Here is a 24499-nt window from a genome sequence, read left to right on the forward strand (position 1 = left end):
GTCGGTACTCGCCCAGCGTGGCAGCTCGCTAGGCGGCAGCAGCGGGCCCCGCGCGGGGTTGGCGGCCACGCGGTCCCTCTTGGCTGGGTCGGTGGGCGGGCCGGGGCGGGGCCGGGCGATCCCGGGCGCTGCGTTTGGGCTCGGGGCATTCGGAGCTTCGGAACCCCGGTGGGAGTAGCAGGATGGCGGCTGCAGCGGGCGAGGCGCACCGGGTGCTGGTGTACGGCGGCAGGGGCGCGCTGGGCTCAAGATGCGTGCAGGCTTTCCGGGCCCGCAACTGGGTAATTCGGCCGGGTCTCCGGCGGCGGTAGCGGGCGGGAACGCGGGTGACTGGGAGAGGGCCCTGCCCGTGCAGCTCGGGAGGGCTGACTGGACGAAGCCAGGGCCCCTGAGCGCCCCAAAACAGGAGCGCTTGCACGTGCATGCACAGGTCTGCTGTTCCTGACTACGAGTGCGGGCTCACGCCGCGGCCTAGGTGCCGGCCTTTGCTCTGCAGAGAGGTGGGGGATGGGGCCGCTCGCTCGGTCTCCTCCGGGCCCTGAAAGTCCCTGAAAGTCGGGGATGGCTCCAGAGAGAATTCCAGAGGGGAATGAAGAGGAGCGGGCTTGAGGGTACAGGGAGAGACGGTGAGAAGGACGCTCTGGAATTTGGCTGCCTCGCACGGGTTACTATCTCTAAAATCGTGAACTTATTGCTTAACGCCCTCGAACCTCAGTTTCCCCATCTGTAAAATGGGGATGTTGTTAGTAACTGTCCCTTAGGGGGTTGTGCGGATTGAATGAGATCATTGGTGTGGTTTTGAAGTACCTGACTCGTGGTAAGAGCTGTTGAAAGGTTAGCTATTAGTATTAGTGTAATTAACCCGATCATTTAGCCAGCCTTGGACGTGGTATTTTGAAGGCTCAGCGCCGCAAATGCTGGTGGCTTCTTGTTTTGAAATGATTTCAACTACTTTGCACAATCGGGTAATGCTCCCTGCAGGGAGCAAGTAGGAGTGGAACTTGACCTGTGGTCTGAGACCCTGACCCCAGCCGCCAGGCAGGGCTCAGCACATTCCTGGTGGGGGTCCGCCCTGTGTCTTCTCGCTGCACTGTCACTTGTACAAAATGTCCTGGAGCTTTGGGGAGCTTCGGCTGGGGATTTAGTTAGTAGCCGCAGGAGCCTGGGCCAGGGTGTCCAGGAACGGGGGAGAGAGTTTCCTTCTGGTTCAGAACCTGGTATAGGACTTAGAAAGGATTCTAAATGCACCACCGGCTTCTACGCTGAACTTGGGAAGACTGTTTTGAGGCGTCTTCCAAGGTCTGCGGAGGTGAGAGTGGGAACAGGTAAGGAGTGCTGGCCGCGGGCTAGGCACTGTGTTCCTACATACGCTTAATTTCATTTTCTCTTCCCCAGACTTGAATATAGTGGCTTCTGTTGGTATCTGTGTATTCAAGAGGGGAGGCTTGTGGGTTCCCCTGGTTGGGGGCACTTGGCACAATCTGGCAAGCTGATTGACCTCTCACTCTGTCTCCCCTACCCTATCTCTTCATTTCTAGGAGCCCTGGGAGGGAGGGGCTGGGATACAACCTTTTCTTTGTGTCGGTATCCCCAGTGGCTGGTGACATAGAAGTAGTGAGTGTTCTTGAATGAATACTGTGTTCTTCAAAGCTTGTGGTAGAGATAATTTATCTGTGGGGCCTGCAGACCTTGGGTCGCTGGAACTTTCTGAAAAGAACTGGGTGTCGCCCATGCCAGGAGCTATTGCAGTTAATTTTCACACTAACCCTGTTAATTGTTAACAATGAACAGGCATGAGAAAGGCACTAGTTTGTGGGATGAGGACCAAAAGCCATTCCTCTGTGCTTGAGGACAGGGGTCTGAAAACTCTAGCTCTCCAAGGGCCAGATCTGGCCTGCATCTTCTTTTGTACACCTCATGATCTAAGAATGTTTTCACATTTTTAAATGGTTGGTGGGGGGAGAAAAATGAAAAGAATACTATATTGTGACATGTGAAAATTACATGAAATTCATGTTTCTGGAGTTTTCGTGCCTGAAGTTTTATCTGGACATAGCCAAGCCTGTTGGTTTATCTAGATTGTCTGTGGCTGCTCTGGGGTTTAAATAGCAGATCTGAGCCTTTCGACACAGACTGTATGACCAGCAAAATGTTTGGCACTTTACAGACGAAGATTTATGCAGACCCCTGGTACAGGGGTCTCTGGAGGTAGACGGTTTTGGCTTCGGAGGTGAGAGGGGAGGAGGAAGGTGAGGTGTTTGGAGGCAGATGGGCTGGGCTGGGCTGGGACTTGGTAATGGGTAGGCTGACTGAAGCCAGATGTCCCTGTAAGGATGGCGAGAGGTCAGGAGTGAGATCCTTTCTCCAGTGGGTTTTTTTTTTTAAGCCTCTTACCTGTCTCCATTGCCCCCCCATTTCTGGGTGTGGATCTTTATAATGAAATTATAGCTTACTTTGTCTTGACCAAAGTGTTTTCTCTTCGTGCTAGTGGGTTGCCAGCATCGATGTGGTGGAGAATGAAGAAGCCAGTGCCAGTGTTGTGGTTAAAATGACAGACTCGTTTACGGAGCAGGCTGACCAGGTAATTCCAGAAAAGGACCCCCATGTTTGCAAGCACTGTGGTAGGGGGACCATGGAGGGGGAGGGGGAGTGGTTTCCACTGGTGACATGTTCTTTTTTTTCAACTAGTATTCTCTATTTATGAAAGCCATTTGAGTTCATTGAGGGAAATTTGGAAAAAGTAAAAACAAAACAAAAAAATGCAAGAAGATAAATTACTCATAACCCATTTCTGGTTAGCTCACTATTCAAGTTTTGGCCCATTTTCTTTCTTTCTTTCTTTCTTTTTTTTTTTTTTTAAGATTTTATTTATTCATTTGTCAGAGAGAGAGAGAGCGCACACAAGCAGGCAGAGTGGCAGGCAGAGGCGGAGAGAGAAGCAGGCTCCCCACCAAGCAAGGAGCCCAATGCGGGACTTGATCCCAGGACCCTGGAATCATGACCTGAGCTGAAGGCTGTGGCTCAACCGACTGAGCCACCCAGGTGTCACTTGGTCCATTTTCTTGTCTTTCCTATGCATACGATATATGTTTTTAGTTTCATAAGTTGAGACAATCTTATATTTTATATTTCATGGTGAGCTTTTTTTTTGACTTAACACTTAATTTAAATACTTCAGATCACTTTAAAAAAACTCTGGGGGTGCCTGGCTGGCTCAGTGGATTAAGCCGCTGCCTTCGACTCAGGTCGTAATCTCAGGGTCCTGGGATCGAATCCCACATTGGGCTCTCTGCTCAGCAGGGAGCCTGCTTTCCCCCCTCTTTATCTCTGCCTCTCTGCCTACTTGTGATCTCTGTCAAATAAATAAATAAATAATCTTAAAAAACAACAACAACTCTGTCGGCATGTGATTTTTAATTTCCTTAGTTTCCACTTCCTGCACATGTAAGGGTTTTGTAGTTTTTCTTTTTTACATTATCAAGAATCCTGTGGTGAACATCTTTGTCTCCATCTCTGATTACTTAGGATGCATTCTAAAAAGTGGAGCTCCCCAGTTCAAAGCATGAATACTAACAAAAGAGGTTATTTTTAATTATAAACTGATAGTTATTGAAAACCAGAAGTTAAACAAATATGTAAGTAAACAGTGAAATACCCGTTTCTCCCCATGATCCTGCCACTGCCTGAAAGGAACATTGTTAACAAGTTGATGACCATCTTGGTGTAAATATCAGAGAAGCCCCTCAGTGGTCCAGTCTTTCCTGAACAGCTATTCCCACAAGCTGTTTGGGGGACTGTGCTGTGTGTGGTTCTCATGTTGGCACTGTAGCCCACATTCCCAAGGAGATCTCCACATCGTTCTTTGTGTGGTGTGCCATACTTTTGTGAGCACTCAATGAAGCAGGTGGGGATAGACCCATTTTGGAGCTTGGGAGACCGAGTTTCAGGCACTTAAGTGACATGGTGAATAGGCTGGCTGGTGGTGGATAAGGAGCATGGATTTTCTTTTTTTAAAGATTCTGTTTATTTGCCAGACGGAGACCACAAGTATGCAGAGAGGCAGGCAGAGAGAGAGAGGAGGAAGCAGGCTCCCCGCTGAGCAGAGAGCCTGATTCGGGGCTCGATCCCGGGACCCTGGGATCATGACCTGAGCTGAAGGCAGAGGCTTTAACCCACCGAGCCACCCAGGCACCCCGGAGCATGGATTTTCTAATAAGAGACTTATCGGGGCGCCAGGATGGCTTCATTGGTGGAGCATCTGACTCTTGATTTCTACTCAGGTCATAATCTCAGGGTCCTGGGATTGAGCCCCACATCAGGGGCTGAGCAGGGAGCCTGCTTCTCCTTCTCCCTCTATCTTCCACTACCCCTGCTTCTGCTCGCTCTCTATTCTGTCAAATAAATAAGATCTTAAAAAAATAAGATCTTAAAAAAAAGTGAACATGTATGATGTCGAAAATTAAGTAAAGAAGGGGGGAGATTTTAGCCCCACTATGTAGTTAATGTTTTGTAGTATTTCCTTCCAGTGCATTTCTCCAAATGTATACGTTTGTAGGCTCAGTGGTTTAGGCCACTGCCTTCGGCTCGGGTCATGGTCTCAGGGTCCTGGGATTGAGTCCCGCATCGGGCTCTCTGCTTGGCGGGGAGCCTGCTTCCCTCTCACTCTCTCTGCTTGCCTCTCTGCCTACTTGTGATCTCTCTCTGTCAAATAAATAAATAAAATCTTTAAAAAAACAAACAAACAAAAAAAACAATAATCCAAACTGAGCATACTGTCTTGCTCATTTGCTCTTTCTACAGCATCCATTTGACAGAGGTTAGGATGCAAAAAGCCAGCTGACTTATTCCAGAATATAGATTTTTGTTGTTCTTACTTTTCTTGACATAATCCTAATGTTTGCTGAACCCGGTGATTACCTGTTGGCTTAATAATAAAACCCAGCTTAATAATGGGCTTAATAATAAAACCCAGCTAGGCAATGTTACATGTCAGGCTCTGGTCTAAGTGCTTGATTCACTTTAACTTGCTTAATCTCTATAATACTCCCAGAACAAAGTTTCTGATTGATCTCTCTTTTCAAAATGGGGAATTTGAAGCAGAGAAAGGCTCTGGCATTTGCTCAAGGTCAAACAGGCAGGAGATGGCAGAGTTGGGATTTGAACCTGTGCAGTGGGGTTTGATAACTGTGCTCTTGACTCCATGCTAAGCTGCCTCTCAGCAACAGAGCTCCTTGTGAACCAAGTAATAAGAGCTAAAGAAAATGCAAGGAAGCACCTGGGCTTGGGTATCGGCAGCTCTTCTGTCTGTGTTCACTGTCTTGTCTCTTCCTGTTAATTGCAGGTTTTTGAGGTCATGTGCGTTTTTGAAATTGTCCCCATCTGAGACTTGACAGTGCATTTTATTTTATTTATTTTAATATTTAATTTTTAAAAAAGATTTTATTTATTTATTTGACAGAGATCACAAGTAGGCAGAGAGGCAGGGAGAGGGGGAGGCATGCTTCCTGCTGAGCAGAGAGCCCAGGACCCTGGAATCATGACCCGAGGAACTGAAGGAAGAGGCTTTAACCCACTGAACCACCCAGGCACCCCAGTGCATTTTAAAGAGAAAGATGGAGCGATGCATTAGTTATTACAAGTTCAGACTTTAAAACCTTTAACCTTTAACTCACCTAGTTAAGAATTTCTGGATAAACGGCATGACATCCAGTTTTTGTTTTTAAGGCTTCAGAAGAGGAAATTCAATCTTAATAAGAATAAAATTAATTCCTGAGGCAGGAAATTCACTAGAGACAGTGAGGAGATAAGATGTGAGAAAGGCATTAAATCTTTTTTTTTTTTTTTCTTTTTCTTTTTTGGGAGAGAGGACAGAGGGAGAGGGAGAATCTCACATGGGGCTTGACCTCACAACCCCGAGATCGTGACTTGAGCTGAAATCAAGAGTCGGAGGCTTAACTGACTGAGCCACCCAGGCACCCTAAAAGGCATTAAGTCTTTGGAAAACTATTGGGCAGAGAGTAAAATTGAAGGGGGAGGAATTTTAAAATGCACAAATGTAAAAACAAGTCAAACAGGTGCATGTTTCTGCAGGCTACATACTTCCCTGAAGAGTAGAACATGCACAGGGCTGTGTGTACATATGGACATTGGAAGATCGCCAATGTCTGGCAGCTGGGATCTGGGCTCTTGGCAATAGGACTTGGTTTAAGAATGAGAGGCCGGGGCAGCCTGGCAACCAGCGTAACAGGAGGAAGGTCACAAACGTAAGGCAGGATTAGGTGAGACACTCATGAGTAGAGACCAAGGGAAATTCAGGAATTTCTTAAGAGGAAAGATGTAGGTATGGGGCATAGGGAGAAGAAAGATTGATTTCCATTGCACAGTCTTTCTCTTGGAGGCGGTAATTGGAGTCCTTAGAAACTGATGGGGAAAGAGGTGGGAGACTGAAATGCTGCCACTGGTAACACTTGCCACTTGGGTCAGGTCATCTTAGCCATTCTAGAGAAGTGTGAAAGGGCTGTGTGGTTGATGGCCAGAACTGCCTGTCTTGCCAAATTTTTGTTCTGATAAATTGTAACAAAAGGACATGTGTATGTCTTCAACACTTCAAAAATTTCAAACAGAAGTAGAGAGAGAAATGAACACCATGTACCTGGTAGTGACCAACATTTTGTCATTGATTATTTTAATTTTTTTTAATTGAAGTATAGTTGGTTATTTTTTATTGCTCTTTTTAAAAAATATAATTTTTCACTGGCGTTTTGATTCGGAGTTGCACTCATGGGGATTTTTGTATTGAGGGGAGAAAAGAGTTGATTATCTCAGATAATGATTCTGTGATGCGTGAAGAAAATCTGGAAAGAAATATACCAGGTTAGCTGTGGGCAGTGAAGCTCTTGGTGAATTCTTTAAATTTTAAAGCCTTCTCCTAGCTTTACTTCCGTTGTTTTATTTGAGCATGCTTAGGTCCCAGCCCTTCAGGACGTCCCAGAGAAGACTCTAGATTCCTTTATAAAAATCACATTGAAGTGTCGTTGAGCTTCCTTTCCAAAATGCTTATTGTAGATTGGTCGTGCATCCAGTCTTTCAAAGTGTTCATTGCCAGGTACTGTTAACTGACTTCGAAACGAAGTGAAAATAAACGGAGGTGTCCATGAAGATGTGAGCCTGTTTAGGCTTACCTGATGGTTTATGCACTTTTTTTGTCCCTTTCATTTAAGGTGACTGCTGAGGTCGGAAAGCTCTTGGGTGAGGAGAAGGTGGACGCGATCCTTTGTGTGGCTGGAGGCTGGGCTGGAGGCAACGCCAAATCCAAGTGTGAGTCCTTTTGTGCATTAATCATTCATTCCACTCTGCTTTTTGTCCAGCTGGCACAGATTGGGTCCATCCCCTGTGCCGGGCTAGATGTTTTCTGTATTTCTCCCAGAAGCTTTGCAGTAGCTCTGAGAGATAGGGATTAACGTCCCATGTGACAGATAAAGGAGAAACTTCCCATAAAAGGGGGTTAGGGGAGAGGGACGTTGAGTTTGAAGTTTAGAATAGAAGCAGAAAGAAATCAGCGTTGTGCCCACCCTAATCTTTCAGGCCCTCTTACTGGGAACTGGAGGATATGTGAGAAATGGAGAGATCCTTCTAGAAAGTCAGACTCAAAACTGTGTGTGTATTAAAGCTGAGTGTAGGGGCACTGGGATGGCTCAGTCAGTTGGGCGGATGGCTCAGTTGGTTGGGCGCCTGCCTGCCTTAGGTTCAGGTGGTGACCCAGGGTCCCTGCTCAGCAGAGAGTCTGCTCCTCCCTTTCCCTGCCCCTTCCCCTCCGTGGGTTCTCTGTCTCTCGATTTCTTTCACTCTCAAATAAATAAATAAATAAATAAATAATGGTTACTTAAAAAAATAAAGCTGAATATGTTTTTCAACTTACTATGGAAATTTTCAAGCATACAGAGAAGTTGAAAGAACAGAAGTTGAAAGAAGTGGGGCGCCTGGGTGGCTCAGTGGGTTAAGCCTCTGCCTTCAGCTCAGGTCATGATGTCAAGATCCTGGGATCGAGCTCCACATCGGGCTCTCTGCTCAGCAAGGAGCCTGCTTCCCCCTCTCTCTCTGCCTGCCTCGCTGCCTACTTGTGATCTCTGTCTGTCAAATAAATAAAATCTTCAAAAAAAAAAAAACAACCCAAAAACGTATTTACTTATTTGCTTACTTATTTTTCTTCCTTGTTATGATTTGTGTACATATCTAGATTCAGTAATTAACATTTGCTGGACTCCTGCTCTCTTGCTTTCTGGTGTGTGTGTGTCTTGTGTGTGTATTTTTTTGTTAACCATTTGAAAGTAAGTTGACATTGTGCCACTCTTTGGCATCCATCTTTAGGGAGTAAACCCATTCTCCTACATTCTCATAATATCATGGACCTCCCTAAGAAAATTAATAATAATTCTATAAGATTACTAATACTCAGACTGTATTCAGATTCTTTAATTTATTCCAGTTCTTGTATCATTGTTTTTTTTTTCCCCCACCTAAATATTCTAGTCAGGGTTTGTGCATTGCATTTTGTTGTTTTTAGTCCCTTAATCTAGAATTTTTTTTTTTCCTATGTTAGACTTGGTGTGTTCAGGGCACTTTTCTCATAGACTGTCCTACATACTGAATTTGTCCATTTCTTTAAGGTGTCATGTACCTTGTTCCCTTGTCCATGGTATTTCCTGTGAACTAGGATTTAGATCAAGAGACTTACTTAGATCCAGGTTAAATATTTTGGAGGTGAGTGTTCTTCCTGAGTGATGTGTGCTTCATGTGACATCACGCTGGGATACTTAAAACGAGGTCAGATCACGTCCCCACCCACAGTGATGTCATTTGGGTGCTCAGTTAAGGTGGTAGCGACAGACTGCCATTGTGAAGGTAACTTTTTTCTTGTTGGTAGTTAGTGATTGTGGGATGCTATGTGGGCATCGTGTGTGAATGTCCTATTTCTAAGCACCTTGAGGGTCTCAAATTCCCCAAACCTAGTGGTGTTAAGCCTCCATTGATAATCTCTGCCCGAGTCAGTGGTTTTTGAATTCTATCATTCCTTCTATGTGTATCAGTCAAAGCTCTGTAAAAAAGAATTGATTCTCTGTGAAATCAGTTACATGTAAAATTGTTTTTTTGTGGGGTGATCAGATTGGCAAAACACCCTCATAGCCTTTTGTGTGTTTTGGAAACAAGGATTGATGACTTTTTTTTTTTTTTTTTTTTTTTTTTTTGGTCTAGTCCTTTGTAGCTGGGAAGTGCAGTGCCCAGGTTATCTCCTGATAACCTGCCTGATGACCCGTCCTGCTGTATCAGGAGGCCTTTCTCTCTGGCTTGTGGCTTCTTTCTCTGTTGCCTGGTGGGTGATGGGATGCACGTTGGCACTTACTCCCCACCACATCTCAGACAAGGCCAGAGGGTGAAAATAAGCGTGAAGTGGTTGTTTTATCAGTTCTCTTTTAAAGACTCTTTAAAGCTGGCATTAAACTTTCAGCCATAAAAATGTAGCTCTATAAAATCCCTCTTTATCTCCATGCGGTACTAGTCCCTCAGATTTTTATTCCAGGTAGAATTTGACTTAGACATACAGGTTCTTACTCTGAGTCTCTTGCCCTTTATAAAGAAGAACAATTTTTTAGTTAGAGCCAGTCTGGCATATTGGTTAACATGTGAGGAAGCTGAGACTAAGGTAATCCTGTGGCCTGGCTTTGAACCCAAGTCTCTGACTACAGGCCCTGTGCTGTTTGGACTGGACCTTGGTGCTGGGGACTGGGAGGGAAGGAGTGGCTGTTGGGGCCTCATGATGCCATGAGTGGAGCTCACCTTCCACTGTCTTCCCTGCAAATGCCGAACTCACATGTTTTTCTTTCTCTATTCAGCTCTCTTTAAAAACTGTGACCTGATGTGGAAGCAAAGCATGTGGACGTCGACCATCTCCAGCCACTTGGCCACCAAGCACCTCAAGGAAGGAGGCCTCCTGACCTTGGCTGGTGCCAAGGCTGCTCTGGATGGGACTCCAGGTAAGTCTTCATTTCCCAGTCTGTGAAACGGGAGCACTCCTCCACCTGCAGCTCCTGGACTGCTGGGTGCATCCCTGAAGTCAGGGACCTGGGAGCCCCTCACCCTCCAAGATGCTTTACAGCTGGGTGGAGTTGGCTTCCTTGAGGCCTGGATCTTTTTAGGGGGAGGACTCCTGACCCTTCTATGTGCATTGTCTTCATGCTGGTGTGGGGACAGAGTCCTGTAATCTGGCACTCCCTCCTGCTTCCCGTATCAGAGATCTACCCTTGAAGGCGTGGTGCTGAGCTGGATACTGATCAGTTAATAAACAAGTTTTATCCTCATGGCAGGGTGTCTGTGTGTCCCTGGGAAGCAGCTCAGTCTCTGGAAACGGGTTGTAGGGTAAGAGAAGCCAGCGGTTGTTTCTCCACCGGAGCTGAGGGGCTTTGGACAGATTCTTTGATGTCTTTGACCATATTCTGCTGTAGTTTCTCTCGTCGTGACAGTAATGCCACCCCAACATGTAGCCATGGGGCATTGGAGGCATGGACGCCTATCCAGTGCCCAACGCGGGCCCAGCCCTCTTACAGCTGCTCCTGTCCTTTTGCGTATATTCTCACTGACTCCTGAGGTGGGTGGTTCTTCCCTTGCCTTTTACAGGCAAGACTGGAACTGTGGTGAAGTGATGGGTCATGATGGCCTCAGTGAGCTGCAGATTTACTTTGAACCACAACCCTGTTCCTTTATAAATTGTGTATCTTTTCTCCTGCATCACATAGATATGAGTTTTCCTTGGCATTTTTTGTTTCCTGGGGCTGCTGTGACAATGGACCGTGGCCTCAGGGGTTAAACACAGAAACTTATTTTCTTATGGTTCCTGGGGCTAGAAAGCCTGAGACAGAGGTGTCGGCAGGCTAGGTGTCTTCTGAGGCCTCTCTCCTTGGCTTTCAGATGGCCTCTGTTCCCTGTGTCCTCTTGTGTTCTTCCCTTTGTGTGTCTGTCCTGATCCCCTCTTCTTGTAAGGAAACCAGTCACATTGCTTTAGGGCCCAAAGACCTCATTGTAACTTCATGACCCTTTAAAGACCTTGTCTCCAAATACAGTCATGTTCTGAGGTACCACAGGTTAGGATTCCAACATATGAATTTTGGGGGTACAAGTCAATCCATAACCCTCCCTTTGGGATAAGGCTAATGAAATCTAGATGGGATAGGGGAACAGCACAGAGAGGCAGAAAGTGTCTCCCTCTGCTACCTAAGTAAGCTCTTCTCTTAAAAAAAGGAAGGGAGGTTTTTGGGGGAGGAGGTGCTTTTTAGTAAGTGGTAGAGACCTCGAGCACCTTTTTCAATTTTAATGTAAGTCACTGAAGTGTGAGGCTCTTACAAATTAACAATTTTTTGGTACTCGTTTTCATATTAGATGTCTTGGAGCCTGTGATCTTACATGCCCATGGCTCTTGCAGTAATTATAGCTCTGTAAATGTTAGATGTTAGTTTGGTTGAGATCTGATTTTTATTAAAGGTGACATAGAACAGAGGCACTAGAAGGTGAGTAGAGAAATGAGTAAATAGCTTGACATTTAAAAAAGAAAACCCTATAACCAAAAGACTGATTTTTCTAAAGAACAAAACAGTCTTTTCCTTTATTTTGCCTTTGAAATATCTTTTTTATTTAGAGTTTTGGATACTGGCTAAGACTGCATTGTTTTGGAACCACACTGATTGGTTTTCTTTTTTTTTTTTTTTTTTTAATTTTTAACTTATTTATTTGACAGACAGAGATCACAAGCAGGCGGAGAGGCAGGCAGAGAGAGAGGAGGAAGCAGGCTCCCCGCCGAGCAGAGAGCCCGATGTGGGGCTTGATCCCAGGACCCTGAGACCATGATCTGAGCCGAAGGCAGAGGCTTTAACCCACTGAGCCACCCAGGCGCCCCCTGATTGGTTTTCTTTTGTGGTTTGGCCGTTTACTGTGCAGTATTTGGCAAGTTATTTAACTTATCTGAGCCTCAGTTTTGTCATCTGCAAAATGGGGATAAGTAATTGTACCACCTGTATGTGGTGTTTGAGACTTGTAAATATCTTAATGGATGTAAATGGCTTAGAAAGGTTAAATTATAGAGTCAGTGGTCAGTGTGAATTAAATTATTAGTTATTCCAGACTGATGTTAAAAGCCCAGCTATTTCTGCTTCATATATTAATAAGCTTGTTTGTGTTTAAATTCTTAGTTAGATGTTGTTAAATGTATTTGAGTCATGAGGTCTCTTAACTTTGATTCAGATCCCAGAGTAATCTGGGGAAATCTATGTATAATCAAAAAGTAAATGACGAACAGACTTAGTGGTCCTTCAAGCACAAGAAAGATTTTTGTTTCTGTTTTTGTTTTGTTTTTTTTTTTTGTTTTGTTTTGTTTTTCCATTTTATTTATTTTTTTTCAGCGTAACAGTATTCATTCTTTTTGCACAACACCCAGTGCTCCACGCAAAACGTGCCCTCCCCATTACCCACCACCTGTTCCCCCAACCTCCCACCCCTGACCCTTCAAAACCCTCAGGTTGTTTTTCAGAGTCCATAGTCTCTTATGGTTCGCCTCCCCTTCCAAATTTTTTGTTTTTGTTTTTGTTTTTTTAAGAAAGGTTGTTCAAGGGGTACCTGGGTGGCTCAGTGGGTTGAGTGGCTGCCTTTGGCTTGGGTCGTGGTCCTGGGATCGAGCCCCACATCAGGCTCCCTGCTCAGTGGGGAGCCTGCTTCTCCCTTTCCCTCTGCTGCTCCCCCCTGCTTGTGTGCTCTCTCACTCTCTCTGAAATAGATAAATAAATAAAACTTAAAAAAGAAAGGTTGTTCAAAATTGGAGCATTTTCTCTTGGAAAAGTACTCAGAAAACCTCACCCTTCAGTGTCCAGGCTTATATCTGTAGCATCTCCTGGTGGATAAATGATTAGAAGGAAGGTGATTACTTGTTTACCACCTAGGGACCTGTGCTGTGTTTGGAATTCACTCTTTAGCATTTTAATAATTGGGAGGAGAGTGTTTATCTTCGTGAATGTATCTTGCAAATGATCCCTTACCTACATTGTGTTGAATCCTGTGGAATTAAGTCATAAGGGTCCCTGGTAGCTTGTTGCTGGTTGCTTGTTTCTTTCTTCATCGTGTTGTTTGAATGGAATGAGGAGGGGGCCCTGCATGTCTGGTGGGGCCTGGGGCTGCGTGCATAAGATTCGTGTGCTGGCTAATTTTAATCACGCAGAGTGTGTTAGATCTTTGTATCACTGTTGGTTTCCTTCCCCGGATGAGACAGAGAAGCCAGAGATGGCGAAATCTTCTTGTGCTTCTCAATAGCGCTTTGAGACCTTGACCCCCTTTTGCAATTCAGGGTTGCTGTTGGAGAGCGTAGTGATTGGTTCCTTAGCTGGGCTGTGGTCCCCACCTCCCCTGGATTTTTGATGCCTTCTTGTCTGTTAACACCTTGAACAGCATGCTTGCTGGGTTTTTCTAAGAAGGCTGCTGATCTCCAGAAGAAACAGTGGTTTTTTGAAGGAGGAGAGGTGTCTACTTGCTTGGTTGTCGTTGCTTAGTGAGAATCTACATCTGGGTCCCATTGGGGAGAGAGACCGAGTTCTTGCCACCTGCCCATGGGACAGATGGAAACCAGCCGGACCTGGTGAAACGCATGCCTTTCTTCATTCAGCAAATGCACGGACCCGGCGGGAGGAAAGGAAGGTTAATAGATTGTGTGTATCCTTAAAACGTGAGAATTGTTCAACTGCTATTCCTTATAAACAGTGAGTGGGGCACACTACTGCTCTCACTTTGACGGGAAACATTTATTGAACACCTGTCCTGGGCTGAACCCACGGTCAGGTACTTTGTCCCCATTTTCCAGATGGGGTAACAGGATTAGAAAGGTTTGAAAACTTGCCTGTGATTTCTTCAGCGGTGAGTGGAGGAGCTGGGACTTGAATTTGGGCACCCTGCACTCCAGATGACTGCTCCATCTCGCCCTCGAGCATGTATTGATCTGAGGGTTTAGACGCAGCTCTTGCCTGGCCTCTAACCTCGATGCAAGTCTGTGTGTGAGCCTGGGCACGTTTCACACCCTGTCTGTGCCTCAGTTTGGTCAGCGGTAAAAATAAGATAGACCTCATGGTTTTTATGATAAATGTGAACTGTGGGGTGAGTAACAGGAACACTTGAATATTGTGTCCCTTTCCCTTTCTCTGTACAGGCATCCATCTTTCTCTTCCTCCAAGACTGGCGTGATGGTCTCTGGACAAACTTGTGGTGGCCACTGGTCACTGAACTGTTTTCTCCCCCTTCCCCAGGGATGATCGCCTACGGCATGGCCAAGGGCGCTGTACACCAGCTGTGCCAGAGTCTCGCCGGGAAGAATAGTGGCATGCCTTCCGGCTCTGCAGCAGTCGCCGTGCTCCCGTAAGTGGTGGGGCTTCCCGGTCCCTACCCACCTCTGCCCTACTACCAACAGTTACCATTTGAGGAGCTTTCCACCAGGGACTTGTGTGTGCTATTGTCTTGGCTTTTAGAATTTGCCAGAGGCCCTGAAGATGCTGCTTCAGATGTTGGGCGTTTCCCCGGGCTGTCCAGAGTGGTTGATTGACTGAGGGGTGGGTCTGTCTTGCCTCTTTTCTTTCTGGGTTTTTTTTTTCCTTCCCTTTATCTGTCCCTCTGTTCCTCCTTAATAAAAGTAGCCTACACATTTTATTTTGATAGGTATAGTTCTCTTAAGTTGTAAGGTCAGTGGAAGAGAGATTGTATTTAGTGTTTGTGTGGGTGTGTTTGTGTGTGGTAGGGGACGGGGTCTGAGGGAGAATGTGGGAAACTGGGAGATGCTCCTATTTGTGACCAGAAGGAGGGTCCCTAGTCAGCCGTCCCAAGGCAAGGCAGCTGCTTTGGAGATAGAGTTCCTTCCTGCTGGAAGGATTCCAGCACCAACTGGCTTGCTTCTTGCCTGCAGTTCTAGAAAGTGGACATTGGGATCGCGAGGGTCCTGGGATTTCTGGTTCCCTTTCACTTGCGAGCTTCTGTGACTCTGTGACCTGCTCCCCAGCTGTGGTTTTTTTGTTTTTTTTTTGTTTTTTTTTAAAGCTTTTATTTATTTATTTATTTAAGAGAGAGAATGAGAGAGAGCATGAGAGCTGAGAAGGTCAGAGGGAGAAGCAGACTCCCTGCTGAGCTGGGAGCCTGGTGCGGGACTCTAGGATCATGACCTGAGCCAAAGACAGTTGCTTAACCAACTAAGCCACCCAGGCGCCCTCCCCCAGCTGTTTTGAATGATTCCTGAGGTCTAATTGTTCTTTGGAGAGTCATACCTGTCTGCATTCTGTATTCTCTTGTTGAAAATCACGAGGTTTTATAGAAAACAGCCACAAAAACGAAGGATGAGACTTTTTCCCATATTTAAGGGAATATTATTTTTAGTACCCTTGAAAAATCCTGAGAGACAAGTCTGCTACGTTTTAGGCATGGAATAAAGATAAAAGCAGCAAAGCAGTTTACTTCATGAAGATTGTACTTAAGAAATGGCAGGACTGTGTTTTAAAAAAGGCTTTTTCATTTTGTTCCTGTCTGCCTGGAGGGTGAGTCATGAAACACCTCCCTGAGTTAGGTTCGGATGTGATGTCTATAAGTGTGGAGGGGTCCCTGACTTCCCTCTGACTGTCCTCATAGGACCTCCCTGTGTAAGTGTGGCCACCCCTGGTGCCAGAGGCTCATCGTGCATTTTCCCAGCCGAGGAGGATGGGGCGGCTGTAATCTGAGAGCCAGCAGGTACACATGACAGCCCTGTGTCTGTGCCCTGCAGGGTGACCCTGGATACCCCAATGAACAGGAAATCCATGCCCGAGGCTGACTTCAGTTCCTGGACGCCCTTGGAGTTCCTGGTCGAGTGAGTACTGACATAATGTCATAATATGGGCAGCTGCCTGCCTCAGTTGTCCACCTTTTATAGACGGGGGGGACAAGCTGTGTTCTTTTAGCTAACACACGGCTCTGTGAGGTCACCAGGCCCCCGAGGGTGTGTCACACATCAGAGGGGGCTTGATAGTGCTGACCTCTGAATCTCGAGCTGACCGGCCTGAGCACGTTGTCTCACTGCTCCAGGCCTCAGTTTCCCCATCTGTATAATGGAGTCCTTCATAACTTTGAGGGGGATTACATGTGGGAACGCTTGGCTTGTCACAATGTCTGACCCATGCAGTAGGTGTTCCATAAACCTCTACTCCTGTTAACATTGTCATCTCTGCTAAGGGGAGCAGCGGTCTGGGGGTAAGATGCTGATCTAGGGCACATCAGGGCTCCCGTGTCTGAATTAGCGCTGAGACACAGACCTACAGAAAGTGTCCTGTGTTCCCCAAATCCCATTCAGCCCTTTGTGAATTTGGGTGGCATTTGAAGATCACAGAGGAAGAGTGAGCTTTCTCACCCTGTTATGTGTGTCTAGATCTCAGTTCCCCACAGCTCTTTGTGTGGTAAGCACGTACTCCCTGAGCACCCACTGTGGGCCAGGTGCTGTGCTGGGCCCTGGGCAGGGAGATGGATAAGGAGCAGTCCCTGCCCTCACCGAGCTGGGGCTGACCTTCCCCCCTGGTGCCAGTATGGGCCAGGTTTGGGATGAGTTTCTGGCCTGAGGTTACATCTCATTTTCATTAAATCAAGAGATACCAGGGACTTTTATCTGATGTTTAGGACTAGTTTTAGGTAGCCTTTTTTATGTGCCAGGCACCATTTTAAACCCTTAATTATTATCTTATTTAATGTTCATAGCAAGTCGGGGGGGAGGTGCTCTCATCTATATTTAAGGTTTGGGAACTTGGAGGCATGGGGCCCGGGGAGTAAGGAACGTGCCTAAGATCACATAGCAGAGCCGAGATTTGAGCCGAAGGGTGTGGCTGCCGAGCCCGTGGTCTTAATGGGGCCCACAGTTCTTTCCCTCCACACAGAGTGTTAATTAATCCCCCCCTCCATTTCTGCATTTAATATATTGTATTTTAATAGTCTGTTCTTTGGTATCTTTGCCCATTGCTGTGGGTGTTCCATTTATCCTTAAAAAAGAAAAAAAATGAAATTTTTTTCTTTTAAATTTCTAGGAAAGTAATAGAATAAAATATATCTCTTATCTCTTAGAATTAACTAGTTAAAGTTTCTTTTTAGTTACTTAAAATCACACTGCTGGGTTATAAAGGATTCCAACAATGAAGAAGAATACAAATGTACTTAAGTTAAAATCACGCTGAATCCTGCCTCTTGGAAATTTGAATGAATATTGTGATTACGGGGGACCTGGGTGTGTGTCTCTGTGGCTTTTTCCACGGCTGCTGCTGCTCTCCTCTCCCTCCAAGCCACTGGTGGGAATAGAAGCATGTGTCCAGATTTTTGCTTTGAAAATGTAAAGCTGATCTTCTGTGTTCTAGAACCTTCCATGACTGGATCACAGGGAAAAACCGACCGAGCTCAGGGAGCCTGATCCAGGTGGTAACCACAGAGGGAAAGACAGAGCTCACCCCGGCGTATTTTTAAGCTTCATCTCAGTGCCCCCTCGGGACCTGCCAGACGAGTCGTTTGTCTCAGCGTGGCTGTGTCCAGGCCTGTGTTTTCTGTAATCCTGTTTGTGGTCCAAGATAACGAGTCCTGGTTTTCCTCTTTCCTAATGTGCATTTTTCCTCCCCGGACAGTGTAAAATGTTTATGGGAAATAAAAAAGATACATGAGGGTAGAGGCCTGCAGATAGCACGTCAGTCTGTGTCAGCGATGCGAGTTTAGGAGGCGTTGAATGGGCCCCTCTTGTATCTGTGTCATCTTGAATTGCATTTGAGACTCGGAATCTCTGTCCCTGACAGTGACTGTTGACATGCCTGCCCAGTTCAGAGGTTTGTTGATACTGGGGATGTTTTGGGGGCCTGAGTTATTTTTGAATGTGACATTTATGTCATGGATATTGTTGTTGGAGCCCCAAATTGAGCTGCCTTACAACTCCTTTTGTGGTGTAACTAAAATCCCGTGGATTCTGTTCAGATACCCTTTTCCTGTACAGTTGCCAAAAGTGCAGCAGAACTACTTATGGTCATTTGGAGTTTATCTTGCTAATAAATGCACTTCATTTATTGTGTCATCTTCTTTCATCAGCCGCGTCTTAAATACAGATACAGATAAATCTGCAGCCGTCAGGGGACAGGGGAGGACTCAAAGCCCGAGATAAGTGTTTTCTTTCTATTTTAAAGATTTTATTTATTTATTTGTCAGAGAGAGTGAGAGCACAAGTAGGGGGAGCAGCAGACAGAGGGAGAGGAAGAAGCAGGCTATCCCCTGAGCAAGGAGCCCCATGTGGAGCTCGATCCCAGGACCCTGGGATCCTGACCCAAGGCAAAGGCAGACTCTGAACCGACTGAGCCACCCCGGTGCCTGTTTTTTTTTTTTGGTTTTTTTTTTTTTTTGATTCTTTAAAACGATTTCTAGTGAGGTAAAATTCAAATAACAAAATTAAAAAAATTAAGAAAGACATTTTAAAGCAGAAAATTCAGTAGCATTTAGTGTGTTCACGGTGCTCTTTAACCACCACCACCATCTAGGTCCACAATACACTCATCACCCCAAGTGAAACCCCATCCCCGCTGATCGGTCGCTCCTTGTTCCCCATGTGTGCCTCTAGGCCCTGGCAACCACGAATCCGCTTCCAGTCTGTGAAGTGGCCTGTTCAGTGTGAGTGGACTCCAGTAACGTGCAGCCTTTGGTGCCCGGCTTCTCACTCTGCGTGTTTTCCAGGCTCACCCACGAAGGAGCAGGTGTCCGTACCTCGTTCCTTTTGTAGCTAACAGTATTTCTTTGTCTGTGTAGACTGCAATTAATTTATCCCCTCCTGAGTGGATACATACGTGGATGGTTTCTGCCTCTTGGCTGATGTGACTGGTGCTGCTGGGAGCATTGGTGGGGGGACCTGTTTTCAGTTCTTTTGGGTAGAGTGGGGTTGCTGGGCCATTTGGCAGCTCTGCATTTAACTATTTGAGGGGACTTTTCGGACCCTTGATGCTGTACTTTGTGGGGACCAAGGGCAAGCCATCCCAAATGGGCCCTTTGGGCCTGATGCGTATTTTGAGCTGAAGGCAGGAAAGACCCCATGGGCTTAAGAAAAACTCGGGCCCCTCTCTTAACTACACAGAAGAATCTAAAGTGGGCGTCTTTCCCTGAATAGGGGTTATTAGCAGAGAAGTTTTATCTGAATGACCCATCTGTATGACAGGGCAAACATCTAATTACCAAACATCTGCTCTTCTATTGCCTGTGAATTATATGTTTTCCCTTCGAAAACCCAGACCCCTACCCACTGCTCCTTAGTTCAGGATGACTTATATACCTCATTTTGCCTGACTTTGGAATTTCTATGTCTGTGTGGATTCCCCATACATGTATTATTAAATTTGATACCCTGTTAATCTGTCTTGTGTCCACTTTTTTTTTTCTTTTCAGCGTAACAGAATTCATTGTTTTTGCACCACACCCAGTGCTCCATGCAATACGTGCCCTCCATAATTCCCACCACCTGGCTCCCCCAACCTCCCACCCCCCACCCCTTCAAAACCCTCAGGTTATTTTTCAGAGTCCATAGTCTCTCATGGTTCATCTCCCCCTCCAATTTCCCTCAACTCCCTTCTCTCCATCTCCCCATGTCCTCCGTGTTATTCCTTATGCTCCGCAAATAAGTGAAACCATATGATAATTGACTCTCTCTGCTTGACTTATTTCACTCAGCATAATCTCTTCCAGTCCCGTCCATGTTGATACATAAGTTGGGTATTCATCCTTTCTGATGGAGGCATAATACTCCATAGTGTATATGGACCACATCTTCCTTATCCATTTGTCCTTTGAAGGGCATCTTGGTTCTTTCCACAGTTTGGCGACTGTGGCTATTGCTGCTATAAACATTGGGGTACATATGGCCCTTCTTTTCATTACATCTGTATCTTTGGGGTAAATACCCAGTAGTGCAATTACAGGGTCATAGGGAAGCTCTATTTTTAATTTCTTCAGGAATCTCCACACTGTTCTCCAAAGTGGCTGCAGTCTCTTCAATAAATGGTGCTGGGAAAATTGGACAGCTATATGTAGAAGAATGAAACTCGACCATTCTCTTACACCGTACACAAAGTTAAACTCAAAGTGGATAAAAGACCTCAACGTGAGACAGGAATCCACCAGAATTCTAGAGGAGAACATAGGCAGTAACCTCTTCGATACTGAAGAGTAACCTCTTCAGCCACAGCAACTTCTTTCAAGATACGTCTTCAAAGGCAAAGGAAACAAAAGTGAAAATGAACTTTTGGGACTTCATCAAAATCAAAAGCTTCTGCACAGCAAAGGAAACAAAACAAAACAAAACAAAAAGGCAACCCAGGAATGGGAGAAGATATTTCAAATGACAGTACAGACAAAAGGTTGATATCCAGGATCTATAAAGAACTCCTCAAACTCAACACACACAAAACAGATAATCATATCAAAAAATGGGCAGAAGATATGAACAGACACTTCTCCAATGAAGACATACAAATGGCTATCAGACACATGAAAAAATGCTCATCATCACTAGCCATCAGGGAGATTCAAATTAAAACCACATTGAGATTCCACCTTACACCAGGTAGAATGGCCAAAATTAGCAAGACAGGAAACAACGTGTGTTGGAGAGGATGTGGAGAAAGGGGAACCCTCTTACACTGTTGGTGGGGACAGGATATTCTTGGTCCCTGACAACTTCAAGGTGATGGTATCCAAATTGTACAGGAAAGCAGGAAAGAAGGTAGGGGCTCAGGAAGGTGGAACTGATTTGTTCAAATCCCCCAGGGCTATGTTCTGAATGTTTGTGTCCTCCCCATCTCATTCCCAAACTCGTATGCTGAAATCCTCGTGCCCAGTGCATTGGCGTTAGGACGTGGGCCTTTGGGGGGCCCTCTAACATATAGGGTTAGCACCCTTATAAACGTGGCTCCTGTGAGATCTCTGGCCCGTCCACCGCTGAGATCCAAGTCTGTGACCCCGAAGAGGTCTCTTACCCAACCATGTCCCCACCCTGATCTCAGACTTCAGTCTCCGGAACCGTGAGCAGTACCTGTCTGTTTACAAGTCACCCCAGCCTGTGGTGTTTTGTTGTGGTGCCCATGGCATTGCATGTCTGTTCTGGTGAACCCAAGACGGACAGTTTCCATTCTTCATGTGAAGAAACAGTCCCATAAGTTAAGCGACTCTCCGGCAGTATAATTAGTTTCAGGAGAGCTGATTTCGTTCCACTTGGCAAGCAGAACTTACTATTGATTATTTAGGCATGTCTCTCTTTCCTTAGTGATGTACAAAAAGATGAGAAGGAGCAAGGGGTGAGGAAGAGGGGGCGTTTTCTTTCATGCTTTAGCTAACCGTTCAACAAGTAATTTCTGAGTGCCTCCTACGTCATAGGCTCTGGTCTGTGACACATAGGTGCCTGAAGGAGAAAAAGACTTCCGTCCTTAGAGTTTCATTCTGTACATTAAACAGTGTACATTAAACCTGGATATGTGTAGACTATGTGAAAAAAGTAGAGCCTGTGGGGTGGGGCGATAAAGGAGTGTTGGGGTGGGAGGGGCTTACAGCTTAAGGTAGGGGGTGGTATGGGCTGACTGTCTTCCCCAAAATTCCTGTGTTGAAGGCTGACCCCCCAATGTGGCTGTAATTGGAGATGGCTTCTAAAGAAGGTAATTAAGCTGAAATGAGATAACAAAGTGGGGGGAACCTGGATCCCATATAATCCGTGTCTTTATGAGAAGAGACACCAGAGAGCTCTCCCTGTGCTGCTGCTTTGAGAAAAAGCCATATGAAGTGTTGGAGGGGGGGAGACCCTCCCCTGTGCTACGGTCCTAGCTGGACTGAGATCAAGTTGACATGTGACAGATTAACAAGAGAAAATGAAATTTAAGGGTCATAAGTACAGAGAGTCCACACAGGTAGCAAATTCCAGAGACAACGAGGCAACAGGAAGCTTACATGAGCTAAGGAGAGGGGTAGTGCCTGGGGATACAAAGAGAAGCTCATTAGCAGGGAATGGAGTGGAGATATCTGGGGAAACAAGGTTGCCCTTTTATGCAGTTCAGTTCTTAGGTGAAGGGGAGTGTCTGTTTTAGGCTCTTTTCTGTGTCTCTTTTAGGCAGTTGTTGGGTAGGGGAACAGAGAGCTCTTCGGGAATCTGTTGGGTTTTTATTACTTTTAACTCAAAACTATCTTTATGCCTAAGTGGCCAGTCTTGGGGCAGCCTGCCCTGGGCCCCTGCAGCTGATAAGGCAAGAAGGTGGATGTCGGGGCACCTGGGTGGCTCAGTGGTTTAAGTCTCTGCCTTCGGCTCAGGTCATGATCTCAGGGTCCTGGGATCGAGCCCCGCATCGGGCTCTCTGCTCAGTGGGGAGCCTGTTTCTCCTTCTCTCTCTGACGGCCTCTCTGCCTACTTGTGACCTCTCTCTCTGTCAAATAAATAAATAAAATATTAAAAAAAAAAAAGGTGGATGTCTGCAAACTAGGAACAGTCCTGAGCAGAATCCTAATTGGCTAGTACCTTGATCTTGGACTTCAAGCCTTCAGAAAGTAAACTGTTGGTTAGGCCACCCATTGGTGGTATTCTGTTATGGCAGCCAGAGCTGACTAAGGCAGACAGTGAGTGAGGACCTCATGTTAGGAGGTAACATTTGAGCACATCTTAAAGGAGGTGTAGAAGTTAGCCAGCTCATTTAGGTGTGTTTCTCACTTCTTAGGTGAGGGAACCAGGCAGTGCAAAGGCCCTGAGGCAGGAGTGTGCCAGGCATGGCTGAGGAGGCCTTGGTGGCGGAGTGGAGTGGTGGGGAGAGTGAGGGGCAGCTGTAGATGAGGCCAGAGACATGATCATGTGGAGCACAGGTTCCTAAACCATCTCAGTTCATGGTGCCCTTAGTGTCTTAGTAGTTTTTCACGATGCCTTACATCAAAGGAAATACAGAATAGTGTTTTTTTGTTTTTTTGTTTGTTTTGTTTTTTAATTTGACAGACAGAGATCACAAGCAGGCAGAGAGGCAGGCAGAGAGAGAGGAGGAAGCAGGCTCCCCACTAAGCAGAGAGCCCAATGCGGGGCTCGATCCCAGGACCCTGGGATCATGACCCGAGCTGAAGGCAGAGGCTTTAACCCACTGAGCCACCCAGGTACCCCCAGAACAGTGATTTTATAAGTGGTTAGATCCTCACAACTCAGTAGTCGAGTCTGGCAGATGTTGTCGTGTTAACCTTGGAAATGGAAGCCATCCTGTGGTGCCTCTGTGAATGCACGGTGCTGTTCTAAGGTGCCTGCGGGGACAGGTCGAAAATGGCAAATGTAGGGTGGCCCATTTTCAGGACTTTGGCTTTGACCTGTGACAGCCATTGCTGGGATTTCGAGTGAAGGAGTAACAAGATACATTTTAAAAGATTGCTTTGACTGTTGTGTTGGTAATTCTGAGGCTAATTGCCATCATCCAGGCAAGAGATGATAGAGCAGCCAGGGAGGGAGACGTGGGTGTGGTGGGAAGAAAGTCATAATAGCATCTATTTTAAAGGTGGACTGAACAGGTTGATTTATTGTGAGGGTGAGAGAGAGCGGAGTCACTGATGGCTTCCAAGGTCTGTGACATGAGCAGAAGGGAAGATTGGGTTGTTTATAAATGTTGTGGAGAAGGCTGTGGATAGGACAAGCTGTGCTGGGGTATCAGAAGTGTAGTTTGGACAAAGGTTTGCTCTACTAATATCCCAATGGGCAGATGCATTTGGAGTCTGGAGTTCAAGAGAGAGAGTGATCTGGAGGCTGTGGGCATTTGAGGCTGTGTGATTAGATGGATAAGACCAAGGGAGTGTGTCGGTCATGATCTAGGAGGTAAGGACCACACAGTGAGGTAAACAGGGCAAGCTGAACGTAAAGAATGATTGAAGACTAAAGGATTAAGTTTAAAAGCTAAAGAAAACTGAACCTTGGACTAGGGGAAGAGTACTCAAGGAAGGACAAATTTGGAAGGCAGACCCCTCCCCAAGGCTAGCATCCGGACCTCTTTCGAGAAGGTATGGTTGTGGCTTATTGGATAGCACAGAAGTTTGTTGGGTGTTCGAGGCCAGTGCTGGTCTATGATCACTGGGAAGCAGGATCTTGCCCTTCCAAGATATAAGTAGACTGAGGCTGGGAAGGATGCCCAATGGGGCATCTTTGAGATTCACTGGGGATTCTGCCCATTGGGAACTGCTGAAACTTAACAGGAAGCTATCCAGGGGAGTGTTGCCAAATGTCCCCCGCAGGAACATGCATGGTGGTCATGAGGCAGGAGCAATACGGAAATGAGCCAGGACCAGGAAGAGAAACCCCTTTCTCTTGCAGAGTCCCTCCAGCATACTCTACTGGCAAACAGAACATTGCAGCAACATGCAGGAGTAATGCCTGCAAGGTTTATCTCCATTCAAGCAGAACAGG

General features: G+C 46.1%; 1 protein-coding gene and 1 long non-coding RNA gene across 2 annotated transcripts; one reads left to right on the forward strand and one right to left on the reverse strand.

The window, feature by feature from the left end:
• Positions 1-121: 121 nt before the first annotated feature.
• On the forward strand, positions 122-18126 carry QDPR (quinoid dihydropteridine reductase). Its single transcript, XM_045997850.1, has 7 exons — positions 122-281; positions 2489-2581; positions 7221-7317; positions 9891-10031; positions 14331-14439; positions 15827-15910; positions 17436-18126. Exons 1-7 carry the CDS (start codon positions 183-185, stop codon positions 17539-17541), a joined length of 729 nt encoding a protein of 242 aa, XP_045853806.1. The 5' UTR covers positions 122-182; the 3' UTR covers positions 17542-18126.
• On the reverse strand, positions 4437-5383 carry LOC123937191. The gene is made up of 3 exons (XR_006817431.1): positions 4740-5383; positions 4664-4666; positions 4437-4556 (listed from the first exon to the last, which is right to left on the reverse strand). It is a non-coding gene; the product is annotated as an uncharacterized LOC123937191 (long non-coding RNA).
• Positions 18127-24499: the final 6373 nt, after the last annotated feature.

Source organism: Meles meles, chromosome 2, assembly GCF_922984935.1.
Source record: "Meles meles chromosome 2, mMelMel3.1 paternal haplotype, whole genome shotgun sequence".
In the NCBI taxonomy this organism is placed as follows: domain Eukaryota; kingdom Metazoa; phylum Chordata; class Mammalia; order Carnivora; family Mustelidae; genus Meles; species Meles meles.